This window comes from Cimex lectularius, unplaced genomic scaffold (assembly GCF_000648675.2).
Source record: "Cimex lectularius strain Harlan isolate CLEC.00 unplaced genomic scaffold, Clec_2.1 scaffold115, whole genome shotgun sequence".
NCBI classification, from domain to species: domain Eukaryota; kingdom Metazoa; phylum Arthropoda; class Insecta; order Hemiptera; family Cimicidae; genus Cimex; species Cimex lectularius.
In genome coordinates this window covers 692587-715281 of record NW_019392707.1, presented here as the reverse complement: position 1 = coordinate 715281, position 22695 = coordinate 692587, and the positions used below count along the sequence as shown (strand labels likewise).

The 22695-nt window shown below is 37.9% G+C and overlaps 1 protein-coding gene across 2 annotated transcripts; it reads right to left on the bottom strand.

Moving 5' to 3' along the window:
- Positions 1-846: 846 nt before the first annotated feature.
- LOC106666848 lies at positions 847-14501 on the bottom strand. Of its 2 annotated transcripts, none has more exons than XM_014394330.1 (4): positions 14410-14501; positions 14181-14324; positions 7559-7715; positions 847-3731 (listed from the first exon to the last, which is right to left on the bottom strand). In XM_014394330.1, the coding sequence occupies exons 2-4, from the start codon at positions 14318-14320 to the stop codon at positions 3552-3554; spliced, it is 477 nt and encodes a 158-aa protein (XP_014249816.1). In that variant the 5' UTR covers positions 14321-14324; positions 14410-14501; the 3' UTR covers positions 847-3551. The 2 variants fall into 2 exon arrangements, with proteins under 2 accessions (XP_014249816.1, XP_014249815.1); XM_014394329.1 differs by having other exon boundaries at positions 14385-14496.
- Positions 14502-22695: the final 8194 nt, after the last annotated feature.

Here is a 22695-nt window from a genome sequence, read left to right as displayed (position 1 = left end):
TTGAAAACTTAAAAAATTGTCAGGGAATGACCCAAACATTATTATTAATATTATCAGAAATAAACATTAGAAATAAATAAACAATCAAATAAATAGCATGAATAAGAGAGGCAGAGCGAATGAAGAAAGGGATTAGAGTTGCGGTGTATCCAAGGAGGAGTAAACATCGCCGGTTTTGTCTTCTGTTCTATGTGGTAAGACACAACTGTTACACCCGTAATCATTGGCTCTCCATTAATAATATTACATGTATTATGCCAATTCAAAAGTAATTTCAAAAAAAAAAAAAAAAAGCAAAAAAGGCAATATGAAGATCAATAATAAATCAAAAGTAACCAAATTCAATTGTTTTCACTTGTTATATAGAATATAATGGAACAGGAAAGGTGGGAACCAGAACAGCTGTGAGATGTTGGGGGTGATGCTGGGGCCAGGGTGGTGTATGTGCTCGTCGGATCCTTGGGTCACTGTGGGACCCTGGCTACTACTAAGTTTAGGTTTGTTATCCCACAGACACAGACAGATCTCACAATTTAACAATAAAAAAACCTTGTGTGACTTAGGATACATACATCGATTTAAGTATGTTTTTAAAAACTGATTTTCAATTCAGCTACGATAATTTTTTTTTGTCTTTGTTTCAGAAGAAGTGTTTGTATTATTGTGAGATAGTCTGTGAGGTGATGAACCTGTATTTTGTTTGTAACCAATGAATATTGCAAACTGCCAAACATGCCTCGAACAGATAGACCAGGTAATATTCTGATGAAGGTACAGTTCATAAAATTAGGAGTCACACATAGGAGTTTTTTGATATATTTCAAGAGTTTTACATCCATCAAAGTATATTAGTTGATATATGTTTATAGAGTGAATGGTGATGAGTCCCCGGTGTGATATTAAAAACACTGTAAGCTTGTCAGTTTTTTTAAATAGTATATAATGTTTGAAAGGTTATGTTTTGTAGGAATGTATTTATTATATTGAGTGTTTTGAATAAGTGTGGGTCTGTTTCTGCGTGTATATAGAGAAGCACTACCAAAGCATGCTAGTTAGTTGTTATGTGTTAGAATTGTGATTAGAAAATGGTGGCATATTAATAGTTAGTTTTTATATGTTTATAGAGTGATTAGAAGCAAGACACAGGCGCAATATCAAATATTCATTACCATGATAGGTCAACACAATTTCAAATTGAATAAAAAATAATATCAAGAACATTTACAGTTGACTTAAGTTTATTTTAGATGAGTTATTTGGGAAAATGATGGTTTTTGCTTATGTATTGTGGTAAAGGTTATGTAATGTATGAATGTATTTGTTAGCTTGAGTGTTTTGAATTTGTGTGGGTGGGTTGCTACCAGAATATAGAGAACTACCAAAGTAGGTTAGCTGTTATGTTGTGAACGATGGTGTGAAAATGGTGTAATACTTATAATCCGGTGATACCAATTGTTTATTAAACTGCATATACTTTTTGAATGGTTTTCATTTTATATGAATGTATTTATTAATGAATTAGTGAATTTGTAGAAGAATATAACCCATAGAATAACCATACCACCCATTGAATAAACTAGATTAGGTTAAATGTTTATAGTGTGATTAAAAGTGAGACACTTGCACAATATCAAGTAATCATTATCATGATAGGGCAACACAATTTCAAATTGCATAAAAAATAGTTTCAAGAATATTTACACTTGACTTAAGTTTATTTTAAATATGCTGTTTAGAAAAATGATGTTTTTTGGCTATATAATGACTTAAAGGTTATGCTTTGTATGAATGTGTTTATTAAGCTTGAGTGTTTTGAATATTTGTTGGGCGGTTTTTGCCAGAATATAGTGTACATCAAAGAACCACCAAAGTTGGTTAGTTGTTATATGTTTATAGTGTTGAGAAAAAAAGTCTGTAACATCAAAAACCCCAATGGCTCACTATTTCTTTTAATTGTACACACTTTTTGAAAGGTTTACATTTTGTATGAATCTATTTACTAGTATGAGTGGGTTTGTGGCAGAATATAGAGCACCCCACAGTCCCACATTAGGTTAGTTTTTAGTACATATTTTTTGATAAATTATGTTTTCTATGATATAATTTATTAGTGAGAGTGTGGGAAAGTATTGAGTATTTCATAGAGTGCTTTTGATTATACTGTGTAACCCTGCACAGTTGTCCTGCTTGTAGAGAAACTTGCTCAGTGTGTCATACTTGAGTGAGGAGTGCCACACCTTGGCCCCTTACAGGGTGAGCGTAGGCATGGTACCTGAAATAAAGAGTCCTTGGGCATGAGAATGAGTTGTTGGGTCCCCTGTTCCGATTTCCAAGGGAAACGGGAATGTTTTCCCATCTGTAAATATTGTAAATATTATATATATTATTATTGTGTAGCTGTACAGTGTGCATGTATGTATATGTTTGTTTGTGCATATAGTTGTTTGTTTTGAGAATGAGTAAATGAGAGGGCCAATGGAGGAATATCCATCGGCCTTGTGCATTGGGGTACAAGTATGTACACGCATAATTATCTTATGGTATTGGATATACAACTGTCCATGTTATACTTAAACAAATTTGTTGGTTTTTCTTTTTTTTAAAAAATCACATTTATTGACAAAATATTTGACATCTAATGTAAACATGTGCATAGTGCTTGAGAGAAATTTTTTTATGATTCGTACTCTCTCAAGATGTTCTAAAAGAAGGGCTTTTTTCATTTTGCATTTTCAAAATTTGAAACTCTCAACAAATAAACAATGGCGTTCTAAATGAATGCAATAATGATTGATTAAGTATGAAGATACACAAACTACGCATAGTTTTTTAGAAAATAAACAACGAATATTTCAACAAAGAAATAAATTTAAAATAAATTGATGAACAAAATTATTAATAATTTGTATTGTTTTATGTTAAAAGTTTAAAAAATTACTCATTTCCAGGGGCTCAATGGAGAAACATTTCACCTAAGGACATTTCAGGCAGTTTACCTTACCAAACATACCTGCATTCTTTGTACTAAAAAATCTGCATATTATCTAATTCATATTTATGAGTATACCTACATTTATAAATGTATTATACATGTACCACATTACAAAAATTACTCTTATTAATAATAAGTTTATCTTAACTACATTTGGGCATAAATTGAGAGATATTTCATACAAAAATATAACTGTCTCTTTAGCTACAATAAATAATGGCAAATATTTGGTAAAAATAACATCTATATTATATATTATTTACTTATACAGATTATAGTTACTTATATTATTATTTTTTTTAAACACAAATTAAAAGTGAATGAGAAAAACTGTTGATTGGTAGTTTTACAACAGGCCTAATTTCGACCCAAATGGTTAAATCAGTTCACAATTTTATGACTACACAACTAGAAAAAGAAAATCTGCCTACTATATACAAATTTAGCTATTAACACATTAGCAGTCTTTAATTTTAAAAAAGTCTTTTGTTATTCAATACCCATAGCCTGACCGAATGGTTTAAGGAGGCAAAACTGGTCTAATTAATGGTTAATTTTATTACACATATCCTCTTCCAGAGAGTTTCATAGCTGTTTCATAACTCGGTAGGTCTGGATCGTTTACACTGCCGGTTTCGTCACAATGTTCTTTACCATTTTCGATAACATCTTCGTACGAAGGAGGAGAGAGGTTGATGTAGTTCTCCCTCCCCTGGCACAAGCTCAATTGATTGTAGCACTAAAAAAAAAAAAAAAATCATTTACAATAATTGTGCCAACGTTTCGATCTTTATTAAGATCATCTTCAGGGCTCAAAGTGTTTATTTTCTATGTAGATGTGTTATTGCTGTGGGTCCTGTAGAGTGTGCCCAATGAGTGAAAATGTTTTTCTAAACCTACATCACACCAGACCACAACTCACGATCTCCAAATAATTAACAGCCATTAAATAACACACATGTCATGATAATGTTTATTTGATATTGGGCCAGTGTCTCACCTCCAGTCACTCTATAAACTAACCTACTTTGGCCAGTCTGTGGGGTAATATATTCCGCCACAAACCCACTCACACTAATAAATACATTCATACAAAATTAAAACCATTCATACAGTATATTTAGTTTAAAAGAAAATTGGTGTCACTGGATTATAAATATTACACTATTTTCGCATCATCGTTCACACACATAAAAACTAACCTAATTTGGTGGTTTTTCTCTATCCTCTGGCACAAAGTGACCCACACATTTTGAAAACCCTCCCCTAACAAATATATTCATACACTACATAACACTTATGTCATTATATAACCAAAAACCATCATTTTGCAAAACAACTCATTTAAAATAAACTTAAGTCAACTGTACATGTTCTTGAAATTATTTTGTATGCAATTTAAAATTGTGTTTACCTGTCATGTTAATGATTATTTGATATAGCGCCAGTCTTTTGCCTCTAATCACTCTATAAACATATAAAAGTAACTTACTTTGTTCAATCTGTGGGTTATATTCTGTCAGAAACTCACTCACGTTAAAAAATACACCCAAAAATGGATCCTTAATGTGTACAAAACCTGGTGGTGCAACACTCCAGGCATGAGGAGTATGCAAAGAAATTCATAAAAGGGCCTTCTGTGGAACCAGGATTCTGGTTGGACTCCTGACAGGGCACTGCTCTAAGATGGCACGTGCACCATATATGAGTACATACAGAAGAAACACTGTACAGAAAATGCCAGGACCGCAGAACACGTTTTATAATTTGTGAGGATCTATGTAGCTGCAAGATCCTACGCTAAGGAGCCCCTCTGGTAAGGATATGTAGGATTATTAACAACCTGTGAGCAGTGAGTCATGAAATTAGAATAACGCAGTGGATCTACGCAAGTCGAGGTGTGGAAGGCCTTGTGGCCACCTGTTTTATCCCTAGTCAATTTGGTTGAAGCATGCCGAAACAAAAGATTTGATTGTGGCTGAACACGACTGGAATGTGAAACCCCACTGCAGGCAAAACATGTTTAGAACTTGTGGAAGTAAAGACTCTTAAGGTGATTCCAGACATGCGGGATTCGCCGAATCGTCTAGTGTGGATGGATGCTCGGCTATTCGCCGAATGACAGTACTCCGTGCTCGCTGTGCTCAGCTTATTGTCGGTTTTATGGCCCGCTTCAAAGTGCACGAATATTCATGAAGTAGCCGAACTCAAAGCATCCACACATTCGGGAATCAACTGGAACTGTTCATACCTTTGACCAATTGTCAACTCTTATCAAAATCAACGGTAAGCGTATACTTCTATTTAATGGTAATTATTTTTCATTAATAAACGATTCCTAACTACTGTAGATGTATTCATTTGCACATAACAACATAGCATTGTTTTTTTTGCTTAGGAATGGATTGGCCCAACGCGACGGTTTTGGAGTTCCTCGATCTTTACTTAACAGAACCAATAATTTGGAAAGTTTCTCTTACGAAACATAAAAATTGGAGAGAGGTTTTCGATGCGTTTCCACGCATCGAATGTAGAATGGGGCATCAGTACTCTGTGACTGATTAAAAAAAAAAGGATTTACTAATGGCATCCTTTAGAATCTGCCTTTAAAAAATCAAGGAGAGCGTCAAAAGCGGGGCTAGTGCTGGACTAAATCGACGGTTTAGTGATATCATCCACCATCTCCTTTTCTTACGCCTTTTTTTAATTAGTTAGTAGCCACTGCATAAAACTGTAACCGCAGCTGCTGCAATAACAGTTTCACTGTCATCGATCACGATTGGTAGTAAGTTGAGGACTCGCACGGCACTTGGCAAATACGTATTCTCTGTTTCCGCAACACCCCGCATGTGTGTATACGTAGGCACGCTATTTGGCGAATGCCAAGACGAGCATCTCGTGACTTGGCAAATATTCGACGGCAATCGGCATTCGGCGAATACCATTGTATTATATATATATAAGAGTGAGGACCTGCGAAATTATATATGTCCAAACCAGATTTTCATCAAATTTATTTGTAAGGATTTAAACTTGTGCAAAGTGCGGCCCAAACTGGACTAACATCAATACAGTTTAGGGGGCGGGAAGCATTAGTGAATTCAAGGTGCAGCGATGGTATCAGAGATTTCGTATTGGAGTTTCCGGTCTCGAAGACTTGGAAGGTCGCCGTAGGACTTCTATTGTGGACGACGACCAATTCAAAACGTTGATGAAGAAAATTCTCGTAAAGGTGTGTACACACTAATCAAATCTCGCCCAACGAAAGACAAATATATCGGGCCGAACGTGGGTCGCCAATACGTTGGCCATGGAAATGATAAATGGTGGAGTGAGTATGTTGTTCAATCTTTATAAAAAGATAGTTCCTACTCACAGTTAGACTACTAACTACCGTGAGTAGGAACTATCTTTTTATAAAGATTACACATTGGCCATCCTCATCAAACCAAACCAAGGGCTTGTGGCCAAGATTGACGATTTATCTACAAAATATCTACAAAATCCAATTGTAAATATAAGTAGGAGATTTTATCTGTTTTTTATTTACCTCTAATCTTTTAAAACGGATCTAATATTGTTGTAAGATAATCAACGGAGGATTGTCCAAGAGATAATTCAAAATATTAAGGGTGGCCGCTTTTTTGCCGGTATGGGGTCTCCCTTAGCTTAGGTGAGGAGATGGATGGGAAAAAACAAAACAGATTCATCATTTCGCATAACACATGAGGGAATCTCACGATACCATAAAATGTCAATTTCATTTAGGAAAGTTAAAAACATTATAGGATCTACATACAGCCTTGTCGTACTCCACTGGCTACGGGACTGGTCTTATGGGTTTTATTTATGTAATTTTCTGAGTTCTCTGAGTTCTGGTGGTTGGTTACAAAACAAACTAACAAAATTATACGAACAATAGGGACTAATGAGATGAAAGGACAGTTAAAGGTTTTGTTTGTTAAATTCACTAATTTCGTGGTCCGCTTGACCAATTAATATATTACAATTAATTAAGGTTTTTGGTTGAGATAAAAAGTCAATGGCACGAGCGGGATTTGAACCCACGATCGTCGGCTAGATACGCCGCTGCTCTACCACTTGAGCTATCGTGACCTTGAAAAATGGCAAAAAGGAGGGAAAATTCAAAAGGTGGGGTTGAGGTGGGAAGTTAGTGTCCGAGTGGATCGAGGTCACGATAGCTCAAGTGGTAGAGCAGCGGCGTATCTAGCGGAAGATCGTGGGTTCGAATCCCGCTCGTGCCATTGACTTTTTTATCTCAACCAAAAACCTTAATCAATTGTTTTGTTTGTTTTTAAATGTTAGAAAGTAAAAAAACCGCACGAAAATTAACAATTGAAAACTCTTGTACTCTTCTTAAATCCAACAGATACAATCTGATATTAATTCTTTAACTATTTTCCTCTAATTTTCTATGGTGAAATCCTAGGGATTCGCCCTTGCCCTATTTGGTCCCAATGTTACAATGGGTGTAGTGTAGAAGCAGTCATTTTTTTTTCTAGACATTAACTATGGAATTAATGTTTTCCTTGTCAAAAATCACACCTGTTCATCGAGAGTAAATATGTGGACGGACGTTTCGGCATCTGCAACCTGGATCCATGAGTCCCTGCGGACGTATCTGCCTTCGCTCTTCTGGAATCTCCAGTGGCAGAGGTAGCAGATGCACACTATCGTGATCAGAAGGCAACTCATCATAGCACTGAAAAAATAACTGTTTCAGTTCGTATCTTGAAAAAAAAATTTTTTTTTATATGATGTAATCTGTTTACATGAAAATGTCTGAATTAAAAAAAAATTGTTATTCGATTGGATCAAATTCATGGGGATTAAAACGAGCCTTTCGGAACGAAAAGGGAAAGTGCCTTTACTATGTAATATATTGGTCAATTTTCAATAATGATCGATTTTATGCAAAATAAATTATGCTTAACTTATTCTTACGTAATAAAAAAAATGTATATTAAACGTAAGACTTTATATAATTATTCCCTACTCGCTGTTATGGGTGTTTTCTTTTAAAAAAATTTCTTCCAAGGAGGAAAGCCCTGGTTTTTACATTTTCAACTTGATAGATTTAAAAAAGAAATCTTTCAACGGATGGTCCACGTGTCAGAGCTTTTCGTAGATTGCATCACGGGCATCATTATAGTCGGGGAAGTAATGGAGTCGCGGTAATGGTAGTCACATACCATGGATCGGGGATTAGTTTTTTACATTTCTTTTTTGTTGGTTTTCTGCGGTGCAGATTTTGTTCTTTGTTGCCACCGTCTTCTCACCTCTTCGGTCCTTGCTTTCAAGTTTTTCAAATCCTTCAGAATCAATCAGACACCCAGCATTGTTCTTATGTCAATAATGTAATATATGACAAAGATCTGATATATATATATTTTTTTTTTACGAGGGTTTGCAACAGCAGAGGTTATAGGGGCGCCGATGTTTTTGAAAAAAAGCCCATTTGTTAGCATGTCGGGTTCGAATGCAAGGCCGCTGGATTCGAACTCGGGACCTTTACCTTACAGTGATGAGCGCCGTGTCAACGCCTACCGTTGCGGCCTCGACGCCCGTAGATCTGATATATCTGTACTTAAAGACAAAGATCTGTGATTGGATCTGTACATAAAGGATTTAAAAGTATAAACAGGAATGATTAACATTTGAAAATTTGATATATCTCATGAACTTAGATAGCGAGTACACTTAATATACAGCAAAAAAAAAAATGAATGAATTTTATGTTCATTTAAGTAATATTTTCCCCAATATAAATTTTTCTGCTATACCCAGTGAAAATAAATTTCCATTTTTTACACTCCAATTTAATCTATTTACTTCTGCATCGAAATCCACATAATAGAGGGACATTTTCGTGGACAGTACTCCCTCCTGGGTTAAGGGATGTCAGACTGAAAACAAGAAAATGCAATAGCTTGTTGAAAAAAATTACAAATTTAACTTTATTTAAATTAAATAATCTTTCTTTTTTGGCTGGAAAAGGAATTGGATTTTTAAAATCAAAGTAGGGTTCCAGTCATTATTTTTCCCTTATCAATCATTGAAGGTCTGTTTGAAACTATAAAATAGCTTTTAACACCTTTTTAATAAATGTAAATATAAAATAGTAGCTTTAGTTGGATGAAAAAGTGCTCATAAAATTTATATTAGTTTTGTAGGTAGGAAATTTAAATTTTAACGTTAAATTAATACCGTATTGATAAAATTAATGAAGAATTAAACATCCCCCTTCCACCCTCACTCACTCCTAAGCATTCAACTCTTAAGAAATGAGGTCATAATTTTCTTTATAATAAAAGTCCTGGCTAAGATCTCGTGAACTCTAATATCCTTCATCATCTTCCATCTTTTTATGACCGTTATTTTCAAGATGATGGTCGTTGAATAGGATTTGCTGGAATTCGCCCAGCATCCCCTGTTCTTCCGTCCGTATAGCAAACATCCTCAGTAAAACCATAAAATACCAATTTTTGTCTAAAATTAACTATTTAACATTATTTCAATTGACTAATTTTTCTCGTCTTATCAATTATTTTTCTATTTTCACATTAAAGTGCCTTACATTTATGGAATTAGCAGTGACAGGACATAGCTTTTGTCCGGGCCAGCTATCGGAATATCGTTGTGAAACTGGAAAATACGATATTATTTTCTTTTATTAATTGTTGCCGTTTGGTAAGGTAAAGGTCCCGGGTTCGAAAGCAGGGCCGGTAGACATACTTACAAATGTTTTTTTTTGTTTCAAAAACACCGGCACCCTGAGGGTTGATATGACCTCTGCTGTAAAAAACTAATGAACTTCCCCTTCTTGCTCCGGGTAGGCAGGCGTCGAGGAGATACAGGATTATTTCAGGCCCGAATACCACTGCTCCCTTTGTTGCTTCGCCGTGGTGTGCTGAGGAGGGTGGTTTGGGGAGAGAGAGAGAGAAGAATTTTGAAGAGTTATAAAAGAGGTGGATGGAGAAACAAGATAATAGCTCACACAGTGAGCACGTAAGAGCCACACTCACAATAATAGTGACACAACTGAAAAAAAAAAACATATTTTACAGGAGAGATAGATGGAAGTTTCTTTTTTTTTGCTTATGTATTAAGTACTCGCCATACAGTTGCTGGCTGTAAAAACTGTCTTCATCCATCTATATTGCCTTTCAGTTGACGAAAAAAAAGGGAAAACACAAAAGTTTCCAAATTCCACCTGTACTGCCCCTAAAAATTACCCTTTTTTGAGTTGTGTCACTTTTCTTGCATATATTGGCTCTTGGTATTTTAAGGTAGGTCGTTTACTTTAACGATAATGGTGATCAATGAATGACTTTATAAGCGTATTAATGTATTTGTGAGAGTAATAGATAACATACAAATCTAACAAACGAGCATACAGCGGGGAACACACTTACCTTGGGGCGTCGGTGGCCGAAACGTTTTTTTAGGCGTTGACACGGCGCTCATCAGGTAAAGGTCTCGGGTTCGAATCCAGCGGCCCTGCATTCGAACCCGACATACTTACAAATGGGCTTTTTTTCAAAAACACAGGCACCCCAAGGGTTTATATGACCTCTGATGTTGCGAAACCTCGTCCAAAAAAAAAAAAAAAATTGCGACGCTACCTGATGCTACCTACCCGACGCAAATCCAAAGTCCAGTTTTCCATAAGATTGCATTACCCCCGTACACATAGTCTGAAATAAACTACAAAAAATAGTAGTGTCCTGTTCTGAACCTACTGGACAAAATGGTGTAATTGTATGAGCAAAACCGTGTAATAAATTGTTAGTTAAATTGTATGAGCAAAACCGTGTAATAAATTGTTCCAATTTTAGTATATTACTTCAATAAATTGTTAGTTAAATTCATTATATCAAAAAAATCGTATTCCGGTGTTTTGATAAATTTTCTGCCAAACCGTTAAAATGATTTTTTTAAAAATAAAAGCTAACAAATTTTTGATCTCGGTTAATTTGGTTTATATTAAAATAAGTATGTTGTAATTAATATAACGACAATAATACATATAGTTTGAAATAAAAATATGAGTGACTGGTTCTTTTATCTCCGACTGTACTCGATGCTACCCGACGAAAATCTAAACAGTGGGGATTACTTAGCGTAGAGTAGGGTAGCGTTGCGTGGCATAGAACAGATGTGCACGGGGATAATGCAACCTTATGGAAAATTGGACTTTGGATTTGCGTCGGGTAGCATCGGGTACAGTCGAAAACAAAAGAACGGGACACTCATATTTTTATTCAAACTACATGTATTATTGTCGTTATGTTAATCAGTCTTGAAGAAAAAAGGAAGTTCAGTTGTTACTGCCAAGCTTTCGATCTATTTTAAGGTCATCATCAGGGCCTATATTAATGTCACATTACGAAAACCATTTGTACAATTGATTTACCAATTGTTTTTTATAATGTGAAAATGTGACTCCGGTACAGCATACTTCACTAAACAAGAAAACATACTGACGTAACTCGAAAGTTCCACTTTTCCTGATGTTGACACCGATGTTTTAACGTTTGACACCGAACTAAGTTATGCCACTTTTCGTGAATGGTGACAGTAAGCTACCGTCACTTCAGTGACACGTGGTGCTGCCTCTACGAGCCCATCTACAGTTGTCATTTTTCCTGTAGCGTTACACACCCGGATACTTGCCGAATAAGTAATCCGTTTTCAAAAATTTTCGACTTGCGTCATTTTTCTTGTGGGTGTGCGATATGTAAATACTTCGGCCAGGCCGGAAGGAACAACAATTAGAAAGTTGCATCCAACGAAGTCTTAACACTAATTAAATAGGATGATGTAGATTATACAGGGTGTCTTTTTTAGATGGCCCGGCTGAATTTCTCTTGAACCAATGACGACGCTATAAAAAAAAGTGTTTACTATTTTTTAGTTTAGTTTCAAGGGTACCTCAGTCCGAGTTCAACTTCAAAATTTCAAATACGACCCTATACATCCTGACACATCATTTTAAAGAATTGTTTACGCTGAAAACATTCAATTGGTTTGCTATTTATTAATCACATTTCATGTTCGAATTGTCTGCCTTGCGTAAAGACGGAAAGATGCATTTTTTAAACCACTCTTCGCCGGTCCTCAGAGAGATAGAATCGGGGAGATGGATTAACCACCATTACGGAGGCCATTACGGTCCTAGCCACCTATCCCGGAAGTGACGATTCAAATAACGTCTCACCTGCAAAGAATTGTGTGCGGGGCATCCAACAAGCAGGAGTCATTCTTTGTCGTTGTTGCAGAGGAACATCATCTAATAGTGTTAGTAAAACCTCCCTCAAAAAATTGAGGAACCACACCGTCAATACTGTGAACCACCTGATGATGACAAGAGTATGGAATTCTCGGATTTTCCTCCGCCCACGTTCGAAAATTCCAAAGGTTTAGTATGCCATTGGGGTGAACTTGGATTCAGCAGTCTATGGGATGTAAGGAAGAACGTTTTCTTCAGCCTCCCAAATCGACATTTGTGCAAGGAACATTTGACACCTGTCATCATAATCAGAGTCCCGAAGTCCCTGGACAAGAGACAGATAAGAGTGATACGGCTTAAAATTGTAAGTCCGGAGTACAACCCTAACTTTATTTTTTGAAAAACCGAAAACTCTTCCTACATTGAAATAATTGGAAAAATTATTGAACCCAAAATTATTGAAATTAACAACGAAATGCGTTTCATCAAACTTTTGGCCATAACTTTGCCATTTTTTGTCTAATTTAAAATCCGATTGCACCACTGTCTTCAGCGTAAAAAATCCTTTCAAATGTTGTGTCAGCATGTATAGGGTCGTATTTGAAATTTTGAAGTTGAATTGGGCCTGAGGTACACTGTATAACTTTTTTCGAATGAAAGGTAAAAATTGGATAAAATTTTTTATTTAAACATATAAACACGTATTTTTTTGTTTTTTTGATAGCGTCATAATTGGTTCAAGAGAAATTGAGCCCGGCCATTTAAAAAAACTGTATAAATTTCGCCAGCTTAAATTATTTATTCAGCACAGGTAAAGTTATGATTAAATTTCTAAGAATGCTTGTTTACACTTAAATTTAAATTGAATTTTAATTTTAACAATTAGAGTTTGTTTAGTCTCGTTGCTACTTGGACCGAATGTTTACGCTTTCGGTTGCTATGAGCACCAATGTATGCACCGTACGTCGCCCTTGCCTCGTTCTCATTTCAACCTACCTTTCGAATTTTCCGTCCTTTTTGCCATTTTTCAATTCGAAAAGTAGGTTTTAGATGGGAAGTTGGTGTCCGAGTGGATCGAAGTCACGATTGCTCAAGTGGTAGAGCAGCGGCGTATTTAGCCGAAAGTCGTCGGTTCGAATCCCGCTCGTGACACTGACTTTTTCATTTCAACCAATACCTTACATAAAGATTAATTAATTGAAAGAAATTATTAATTAAATTATCTCATTACTAATTAGATATTTCATTTATTGTGAACTACCAGTCATATACCATATACTGATATCTAATAAGTAATGCGCTCTCCTTGTTTTAGAAACCTTTGCCAACGGGTGAGTTCCATTCAGCTAAATAGTGAGGTAAGTACATAAAGATGATTTCTTACTATTGTTGATAATAAGATGTGTTTATTGACTATAATAAAATATTGTAGCTCTGAAGATGGACCAGGGACGTGGCCCGAAATGCGTTAGCAATTAAAATATATGGTATAAAAATAAGTGATATGTTTAGTAAAAAAAAAAAAAATGAGGGAGTGAGTGTGACCAGACTTATATGTTTGTGTCGAGTGGTGATGTATATTGTGTTTTATTCTGCAGTTGACAACCTGAGGTACAAATGAGAGGCTAGCATTTTAGAATATCGACAAAGTTTATATACAAAAGCAGAGAGTCAGTAACAACAAAATAAGCATGAAAGACCAGAAAAAGAAACAAAGACAAGTAGAAGGCCGGCGATGACCTCACTTATTAATCGGTTCCCAAACCTCTCACATTATTAGTATAAAATCTTTGGGAAAGTTTGGAGAACCTACAAAACATCCTGCTGGAATATATACATGAAGAAATCATAAGCTTTTTTCTATAAAAAAGTGATTATTTGGGGGAAAATTTGTGAGGAAAAAGAACGGAGACACAAGTTTTATATCTTGCTTACCCTCCGAGCAGAAAGTTGACCCCAGCGTGCGCCGGAGCCACGTTGGTCATGTTGTAATTCGACTTTGTTATATTGTTGTGTTTCGAATTGAAAGCCAATATCGCCAAATGTTTGGATGACACGGCAAAAAGAGTGACCATTTTACTAAAAAGTGAATACAAAGTTATACAACTTGGGGGGTTTGAGATGTTAAAATAATAAAACCTGGTATATCGAAGATTGCACATACAAATCCGAGTCAGGTCATAATCTCGTACAATTATTGTTATCTGAAAAGGTGAAACACGCTGGGCGACGGTTCGCCTATATTCGACCCTTTCCCTCCACACATCTATTAAAACTGAGGAAAAATAGCCTTCAAGATAAACATGCAAACCTTCTATAGCAACCGGTAGAAATCTATAAATGGTACCCCGGACAACCGACCGACAACAACAAACTGGACTAGGCATCGTTCATTCGATCGCTTGTCGCAGTCCATAGCCGCCATAAAACCATCTGATCAAAAGATGTTCAAAAGATAAGGTGCACTGTTAAGTTAATAGACGGAAATGACAAAAACTTCCTCAAATTTCGACAGTGAAAAACTTTGTCGAATAAAATGTAAGATTTTCATTCACCGATTTTCATCGTAATTGACCCGATTTGAACAAATCTTGATTCCTCCCTGCAGATCAATCGGTTTATTGATCTCAGATCACAGTCCCAATGCGAATTACAAGACTGGCCTGATTTCTAAATGGGATTATTTTTATATTAAAGCCATTATATTTCGTGGTCCGATTGACCAAATAACAACTTCTTTCAATTAATTAATCTTTATGTAAGGTATTGGTGGAAATAAAAAAGCCAGTGTCACGAGTGGGATTCGACCACACGACCTGCAGCTAAATACGCCGCTGCTCTACCACTTGAGCTATCGTGACTTCGATCTACTCGGACACGAACACCCCATTGAAAAATGGCAAAAAGCAGGGAAAATTCGAAAAGGTAGGTTGAGATGGGAAATTGGTCTACTTCTAATGCTTGGCTAGCCACTGAATATATATATGTATCCATTTATGTTTTAGTGGTGACCAAGTTATTTCTTTCAATTAATTATTATTTTTATGTGAGGGTTTTTGGTTGAGATAAAAAAGTCAGTGTCACGAGCGGGATTCGAACCCACGATCTTCGGCTAGGACACGCCGCTGCTCTACCACTTGAGTTATCATGACCTCGATCCACTCTGACACCCACCTCCTATCTCANGACCTGAAAAAGGACGAACGAACGGCAAGAACAAACGCACAGGACGGCCAAAAGTAAATAAGCGTTTTTCTTTCTTAAATACTCATATACCGCAGAAGTTGACGACCGTTTGACATTACAAAACATCGCCGTAATCAGCCGTGTTATGTACATCGAAAAAGGACAGAAATACAGCAAAACGCACTGACGAGCCACCAATTACGACAAAACTAGCGCTAATAGGATGATCGTAGACGTGCATACTTCAAACAAATATATCACAAGAAATTTTAAGCTGTAATGTTGAAGTTACAAGATAACGGTCGTACGTTTGCATCCATGTTATGAACCTGAATAAAGGACGAAAGGGAAGGACAAACGCACAGAACAATAAAAATGATAAAACTATGGAATCGGTCAAGCGGCAGCTCTCAGACCTCAACACAACCTTTTACAGTAGTACACTGTACATTTTATGGTAAAATTTTATGGATAAGGATTTATACGTATTCTGCCACATTGGGGGCTAATGGACAGCGAATCACATGTTGAATATTATGGACAGAACAGATATTTTATTCAAAACAGTTTCTGACTAGTGACCTCTTACCTCCAGCTTGTGAGTGTACTTTTATATGATTACATAAAATTATTTTGCCATTGATTCTGCCCATATATGCACTTGTGGACATATATGTGCAGAGTCGAGCTTATGGCTTGCTACGAGAAGCATCCATTTCGGTGTTTGGTGGTGTGGGGCCGCCAGATCATGGCCTTACCTGTACCACGGTCCAAGTTAGGTTCAAGAGGCAAACGATAAAACGTCAATTCAGCTCCCAATACATGCAGTTTTAACCTATAAACTCATTCTCTCAATAAATTCTTTCTTATTTACTAACCGGGGGGCACAAGACAAACTCCCCCTTCCACGCAGTGCCCCCTGGGAAACACCTCCATGCTACCGGCACCCCACAAGGGCTGGCTTTTCGAGGCAGGCTAAAAGGAGCAAAGGCGACCCTAATCCAAGTTGTAAAGAGAATTGTGCCGAAGGATGAATGACACTGGGGTGTTAAAAATAGTGTCTCAAACGGGCCCTCAGGTAACGCTATTATATCCAGGCTTACCCCAGTATGCGGGGCTCTGCTGGGGCTGACATCTTATATCCCTAGCTACTCGTGGGAATTATATGGAACCTATCGATCAAAAAATCCAAACACCCCGCCCAGAGGCCACCCAACCAAGTAGCTGTGCCAAACCAAAATATGTCAATGGGAAGAATAAGGGTACTCAGGTTAACCTCCACTATGCTGCATCGGCCACACTATGCAGGAGGTTTGACAGGGAGGGTCTGTATGTCGCCCTGGTCCAACAACCACACAGGGGTACAAAACGGGACTGTGGGAGGACTAAAACCCTAACAGACACAGGTAATATACCAGAGGACATCAACAAGATCCCGGGCTTGTGTAGTGTTTAATACAAGAATTAGCTGCACACTATGTACCACGACTTTGTTACAGCAATTCTGACAGCAAAGACTGCGGGTGGAGAAAGAAGATGGCAAATCTGCTCGGCCTACTTCCCAAGAGAGGAACCTTGCCTACCCAAGTTGCTGGACGATATCATGAGGTACTCCAGGCAACAAAACATGAAACTAGTCATGGGATTTGATGAAAATGCTCCCCATATTACATGGGGAAGTACTGACATCAACAACCGAGATGAGTCCTTATCAGATTACCTAACTGGTGAAGGGTTAAACATTGCTAATAGAGGCACAGAACCCACCTTCCCTTCCTCACCCGATGTACGCAAGAACTCTTCGTCATCTGACAATTACTTCCCAAGGAGCTAACGAAAACATCATAAATTAGAATGTATCCAGGGAACCATCAAACTCTGGTTACAGGCACATCAGATTTGATTTGAACACTCCTTCTCTCATAAAAACAACACACAGGAACCCAAGGAACACCAATTGGATAGGGTACAAAAGAACCCTCCAGCAATCCTTACAGGGGGTAAACAAGGAATTTAGAAACAAGGAAAGCCTAGATATTTCTGTGCAAGAGGTAACCAATGCCATACTAGGCTCCTACACCGAATACTGCACATAAAAAAAAGTCTAAATGAACATAAAACAGTCTGGTGGAACAAACACCTAGAACGACTGAGAGCTCGAATAAGAATTTGATTCAACCAAGGCTTCCGAAAAGCTAAACGTAGCGGAGATTTTGTGGCGAAATCACAGAAACATCTTAATGTGCCCGCATACCCAGACCCCTAACCAAGGATGGTACAGGGAGACAGGTAAGCTTCCTCTCGAAGATGGATGGAAGCTTCACATAAACCGGAAGAAGAAACTCTCTCTCTACTGATTGAAAATCACTTCTCAGTAGCAGTAACAATCTACGAAGAAATACTCCTTGAGAACTTAAAAACAAAACGACACATAAAAGAAAAGTGGAAAGAAGTGCAGCCACAATACAACCAAAAGCCATAAACTGGGCACTTGAGAAGTTTAGCCCATTCAAGTTGTTATACAGGATAGACAAGTTCTAACCAGCGCTACGGCAAGAAGGTCAATAGATCCTCATCCTTTACTTAGTGAGAATATTCAGAGTCTGCCTAGCGTGGAGTTATATTACTAAAAGTTGGCGCGCGATACGAGTGGTGTACATACCAAAAGTAGGTCGACCCATGAACTACAAGCCCAACTCGCACAGACCTATCAATCTCACATCGTTCATGGTAAAAACATTAAACTAGAGAACCATATTCAAGAGACAGTACTGAAGAATAAACCTCTCAGTGAACGACAATTCGCATACCAACCAGTGAGATACATCGAGCTAGCCCTGGATGACCTGTGCAAATGGCTAATCAAGTCCATAAACGACAAGGAGATAGCTTTAACACTTTTTATAGAGGGAGCTTTTAACAATGCAACCATAGCCTATTTACATAGAACAATGAAAAACAGGGGAGTTTTGGTAATGATATGCCTATGGGTGGAAAAGACCTAAGGAACGGGATCATCACATCTACCTTGGGCGGTGCGACCGGACTAAGACAGCCACAGGATGCCTACAATGGGAGGGGGTTCTCTCACCCCTACAGTGGACGACGCTGTTAGATAAACTCCTGCAAACACTGGAACAAGAAGGATTCTACTGTCTAGGATGTACGAACGACCTTGCCGTAGTAGTAAAGAGCCGCCCTGCAGACATCGTGATGGATCGTATACTACGAACCCTCAATTTGGATGACAAGTGATGCAAAAGAGAGGAGCTATCTATTAACCCTCACAAAACCATAATGATTCCATTCACAAGGAAGAGGACAATAGGAAGCTTAAAAACTCAAGTCTAAACGACACCCCGATTTCATTTTCCAGGGAGGCCAAGTATCCAGGAATCACACTAGACCAGTGGCTCACATGGAATCAACATTTAACTAAAACACCCAGAGAGCCAAAATGGCATGGGGGAGGTGCAGAAGGCTCTACGCCAAAAACTAGGGATTAAACCCCAAAATGATATACACATGGATATACACTTGCGTCTTTAGACCGATGTTGACGTATGAGTCGGCGGTGGTGTGGTGGACCAAGACTCTGCAGGCCAAAGCAATCAAGCTATTAAGTGGCACCCAAAGACAAGCTTGTCTCAGTGTCATTGGAGCCTCCCACGCTCACATTCACGTCAGTAAATACAACCACTCTCAACACATGTTAAGTATACAAAACAGCACAATTCTCCCATCGGTTGGCATTCCTACACGCTCTCTATATGGAGCCAAGGAGTTGCTTTAATGAGAGACACATCGAGCAACCTTTCTCTGCATGGATAGTAGTTATGTGATTAAAAAGGGTGCACTAAGGGGTTACACATGCACTAAATCTAATTAAGAGTCGATGAGGAGTATTCATTATTTCACCTTATTGTACTATACATTCACTCTTATAAATACATTCTCACGAAACAGTTAACACAAATATATCTATAACCAAGGTTTTTATATAAACAAAATTTATTTAGCCTGGTCTGTTTGTTTGGAAGGCTCGTTCATCCTTGACTCAATTGTTTGTATTTGATTCATATTGTGCAACTTTTATTGTTTATTATTTTTTTTGTGTACATTTCATCGCCTTGGAGTGGTATTTAAAATTGATTTTCTCCCCCGTGATTACGTCAATGAAAGTAATGCGTCAGTCGTCCGCCCTCATCTCATTAAATTGTAACCGGCCATGGACGAAATCTCCCGCATTAATTAGGTAATGCAAAGCGAAATTAATTAATTAGTTTGTGATCGATGAGGGGTTTTTTAAATACTTTGCTACCTAAATTCGGAAAATTATCGAACTTTTTCTTTGACGTTTATTTGGCGTTACCATTGACAAAAAAAGGTCTATAACCCTTTAAGCTAAGAAAGCTAAAGAAAGCAGAAATACACAGAAACTGGCTTTCCCCCCTGTGAACTTGTGAACTTTCGACACGACGGACCGCAATTTTAAAAGCCGAAAATCTCTCCACTGACACCGACGGGTCATCGGGACACTCCTTAAAAGGAGAACGGAAAAATCGAGGGGACCCAGTTACAAAATTATTCAAACATGAATTCGGTTTTCGATTAAATAAAAGCCAGATTCGCCCTGCCGAAGTCCACAAATAAAAGGTCAAAACAGCAATATTTGACATACTTAAAACTTATCGCCAGATTTTTTTTCCGTTAAAATCCACACAATAATAATATAATATAAATATAAAATAATAATAATATAATAATAGATGCATAGTTAAAATAACCATAAAATAAACATATTCACAATCAATTATACATATTGGTACATAACTATATAATAATCTTAAAACTAGCTTTATTATTATTTAAAAAAAGAGTTAGCTCCTGGTCATCAGGACAAACATTCAATCAAAATAGCGAAATTCTCCACTAGTCAAGGGGTTTTTATACGGGCGAATAAAACGACCCAAAATTACCATTTAATCTCACTTATTCTCTTCCCACTGATCTTTTAATTGGCGATTTGTCAAGCAAAAACGCCTTCGGTCCTTTGTAATTACATAGTTACTAGCCTTTATAACACGGAGTTGCCCAGGGATGTAATAAAAAGTGTTGTACGGACTTTCACCCCGAAAGGTTGTCATTCTCCGAGTGAGGGAGTTCAGGGAGTGAGGGACCACCTACCCCGTTGTGTGGCTGGGTCGCTTGTATCCCCCTTAAGCAAAATGGCCAGGAGATAGTCGCTTCACTGCTAACGGGGTTAGGCTCCGGCCGGGACTATCGACAGCTAGGTCATTTCAGCCCCAAACGCATGCAATGTACAATCTAGCCTAATACTTACTACTTAAATTGGATAGATTACTCACACAAATAAATACATTCATTCATATAAATACATTGCACTCATTCTGATTAGTCGGTGGGGTACTGGATATTCCTCCATCGACCACGGACACAACTGCTGGAGGGGCGTTGGTGGCACTAAATTAACCATCACCCCTCACCACTCACACTAATAAATACAAGCACTCAAACAAAACACATAATGACAAAAAGTATAGGATATAACTGTATACGGTAAAATACCCCCACGTCCTCTAAACAACGGAACAGAACCAACCATTCTTAAATCCGGCGGCATGCCTACACGCTCACTGTATGTAGCCAAGGCATGACACGCCTCTATTATGTGTGACACGTCGAGCAACCTTCCTCTGTATAAGGGGCACCTGAGCAGGCTTTGGCCCAAAATCAGATGCCCGAGTGCCAACCGTGTATGGCCAATCCTCAACCGGGTGAGGACGATCCCTCATCTCTAAGGGCCATCAGCAGGTCGTGCTCTTGACTCGCAAGAGCCCTTCGGTCGACCCCGCCCACTGATGCAGCCATCTGTCTTTTATCATGTTTTTCACTGCTAGCTTGGCGTCAGAGGACCTGTTGCGATGGGCCGGATGGGGCGAGGTCAGCTCCCGACTTTCGCCGCCTCATCCGCACGTTTGTTACCCTCCATACCGACGTGTCCGAAAACTCAGACGACAACCACCGTTTTACCAAAGAGCTCCAGCTCGGCGTATTACTCTAACAAGAGCACGACGGGAGAGGTCCACAGAGAACGAGTCTCGTATAGCCCAAACAGCGCTCAGAGAGTTACCGGACACACGAGGAAAGCTGAGCCCTCCCTCTGTCCGTACGGAGAACGTGCCAAATCATATACAGCTCCGCCGTGTATACACTGCAATGAGGGGCAAAGACCAGAAGGTGGCCACTACCTCGCTATACATGCCACACTGTCTCTGGCCTTGGATTCGTTTGTAAAAACCAGACGAAAATTTGTGTAGCTATTTCTAAGTTCAAGAAAGTTAGCCTAAGGAATACCGTTCTCCTGAACATGATCCCTGGAGAGAATAGTTCAAGCCTGACTCGGAACCTGCGGTTGTCTAGGAAACCCCGGAGTTATTTGCCTCTTAGACCGAAATCGAGACATTTCCGAAGTATCGCGTATCCCCACGTCGTATCATACGTCTTCTCGAGATGAAGAAAACGGCCGGAGCCTGTTCTCTGTTCAAGAACGTGTCCTGAAAGCCGCCCTCGAGAAGACAGGCATGATCCACCGCACTGCGTTGCCTACGGAATCCAGCCTGACACTGGCTGTAAAATCCCTTCGAATCATATTAGATATTTACATATGCAATATTATTTTTGTTTTGGATTATATTGTATTAAATTGTAATTACTGTTGTATTCAGCGTTAAATTCATTGCAATGTTCTTGGATATACAATTTTTTGGTGATTCCATTTGGCATATATACAAACAACAAATCCTGGAGCATGCAACGTATAATTGTCCATGAGGAAACCATGAATTCTCCAAATTCAATCATCGTAACAGAAATGATTGATCTTATAATTTGTTCATCATTACTGCAAAAGCCAGTTTAATTGGAAATTGCAATCGTTTGAAATGGAAAGGCACTTCTGTTGGTATCATTGTAATATGTTGTATTACCACACACATCCTCTCATTTGAATTTTTGTAAGAATATTAATATTATTCAGCGAATATTATGTTGTCGTTTTGTTGGTATTTTAAACAACAGCAAAATGCAATTCTACAACAGAATCAGAAAGTCAGAATGTAAGATTAAACATAATTCATACTACAGCAAATACATCAGAATTAACACTGAACAATGAAAAACTTACAGAACTAATATAAACGCAAAAACGTACAAAACTAAGATAATTTACTATTTCAACTTG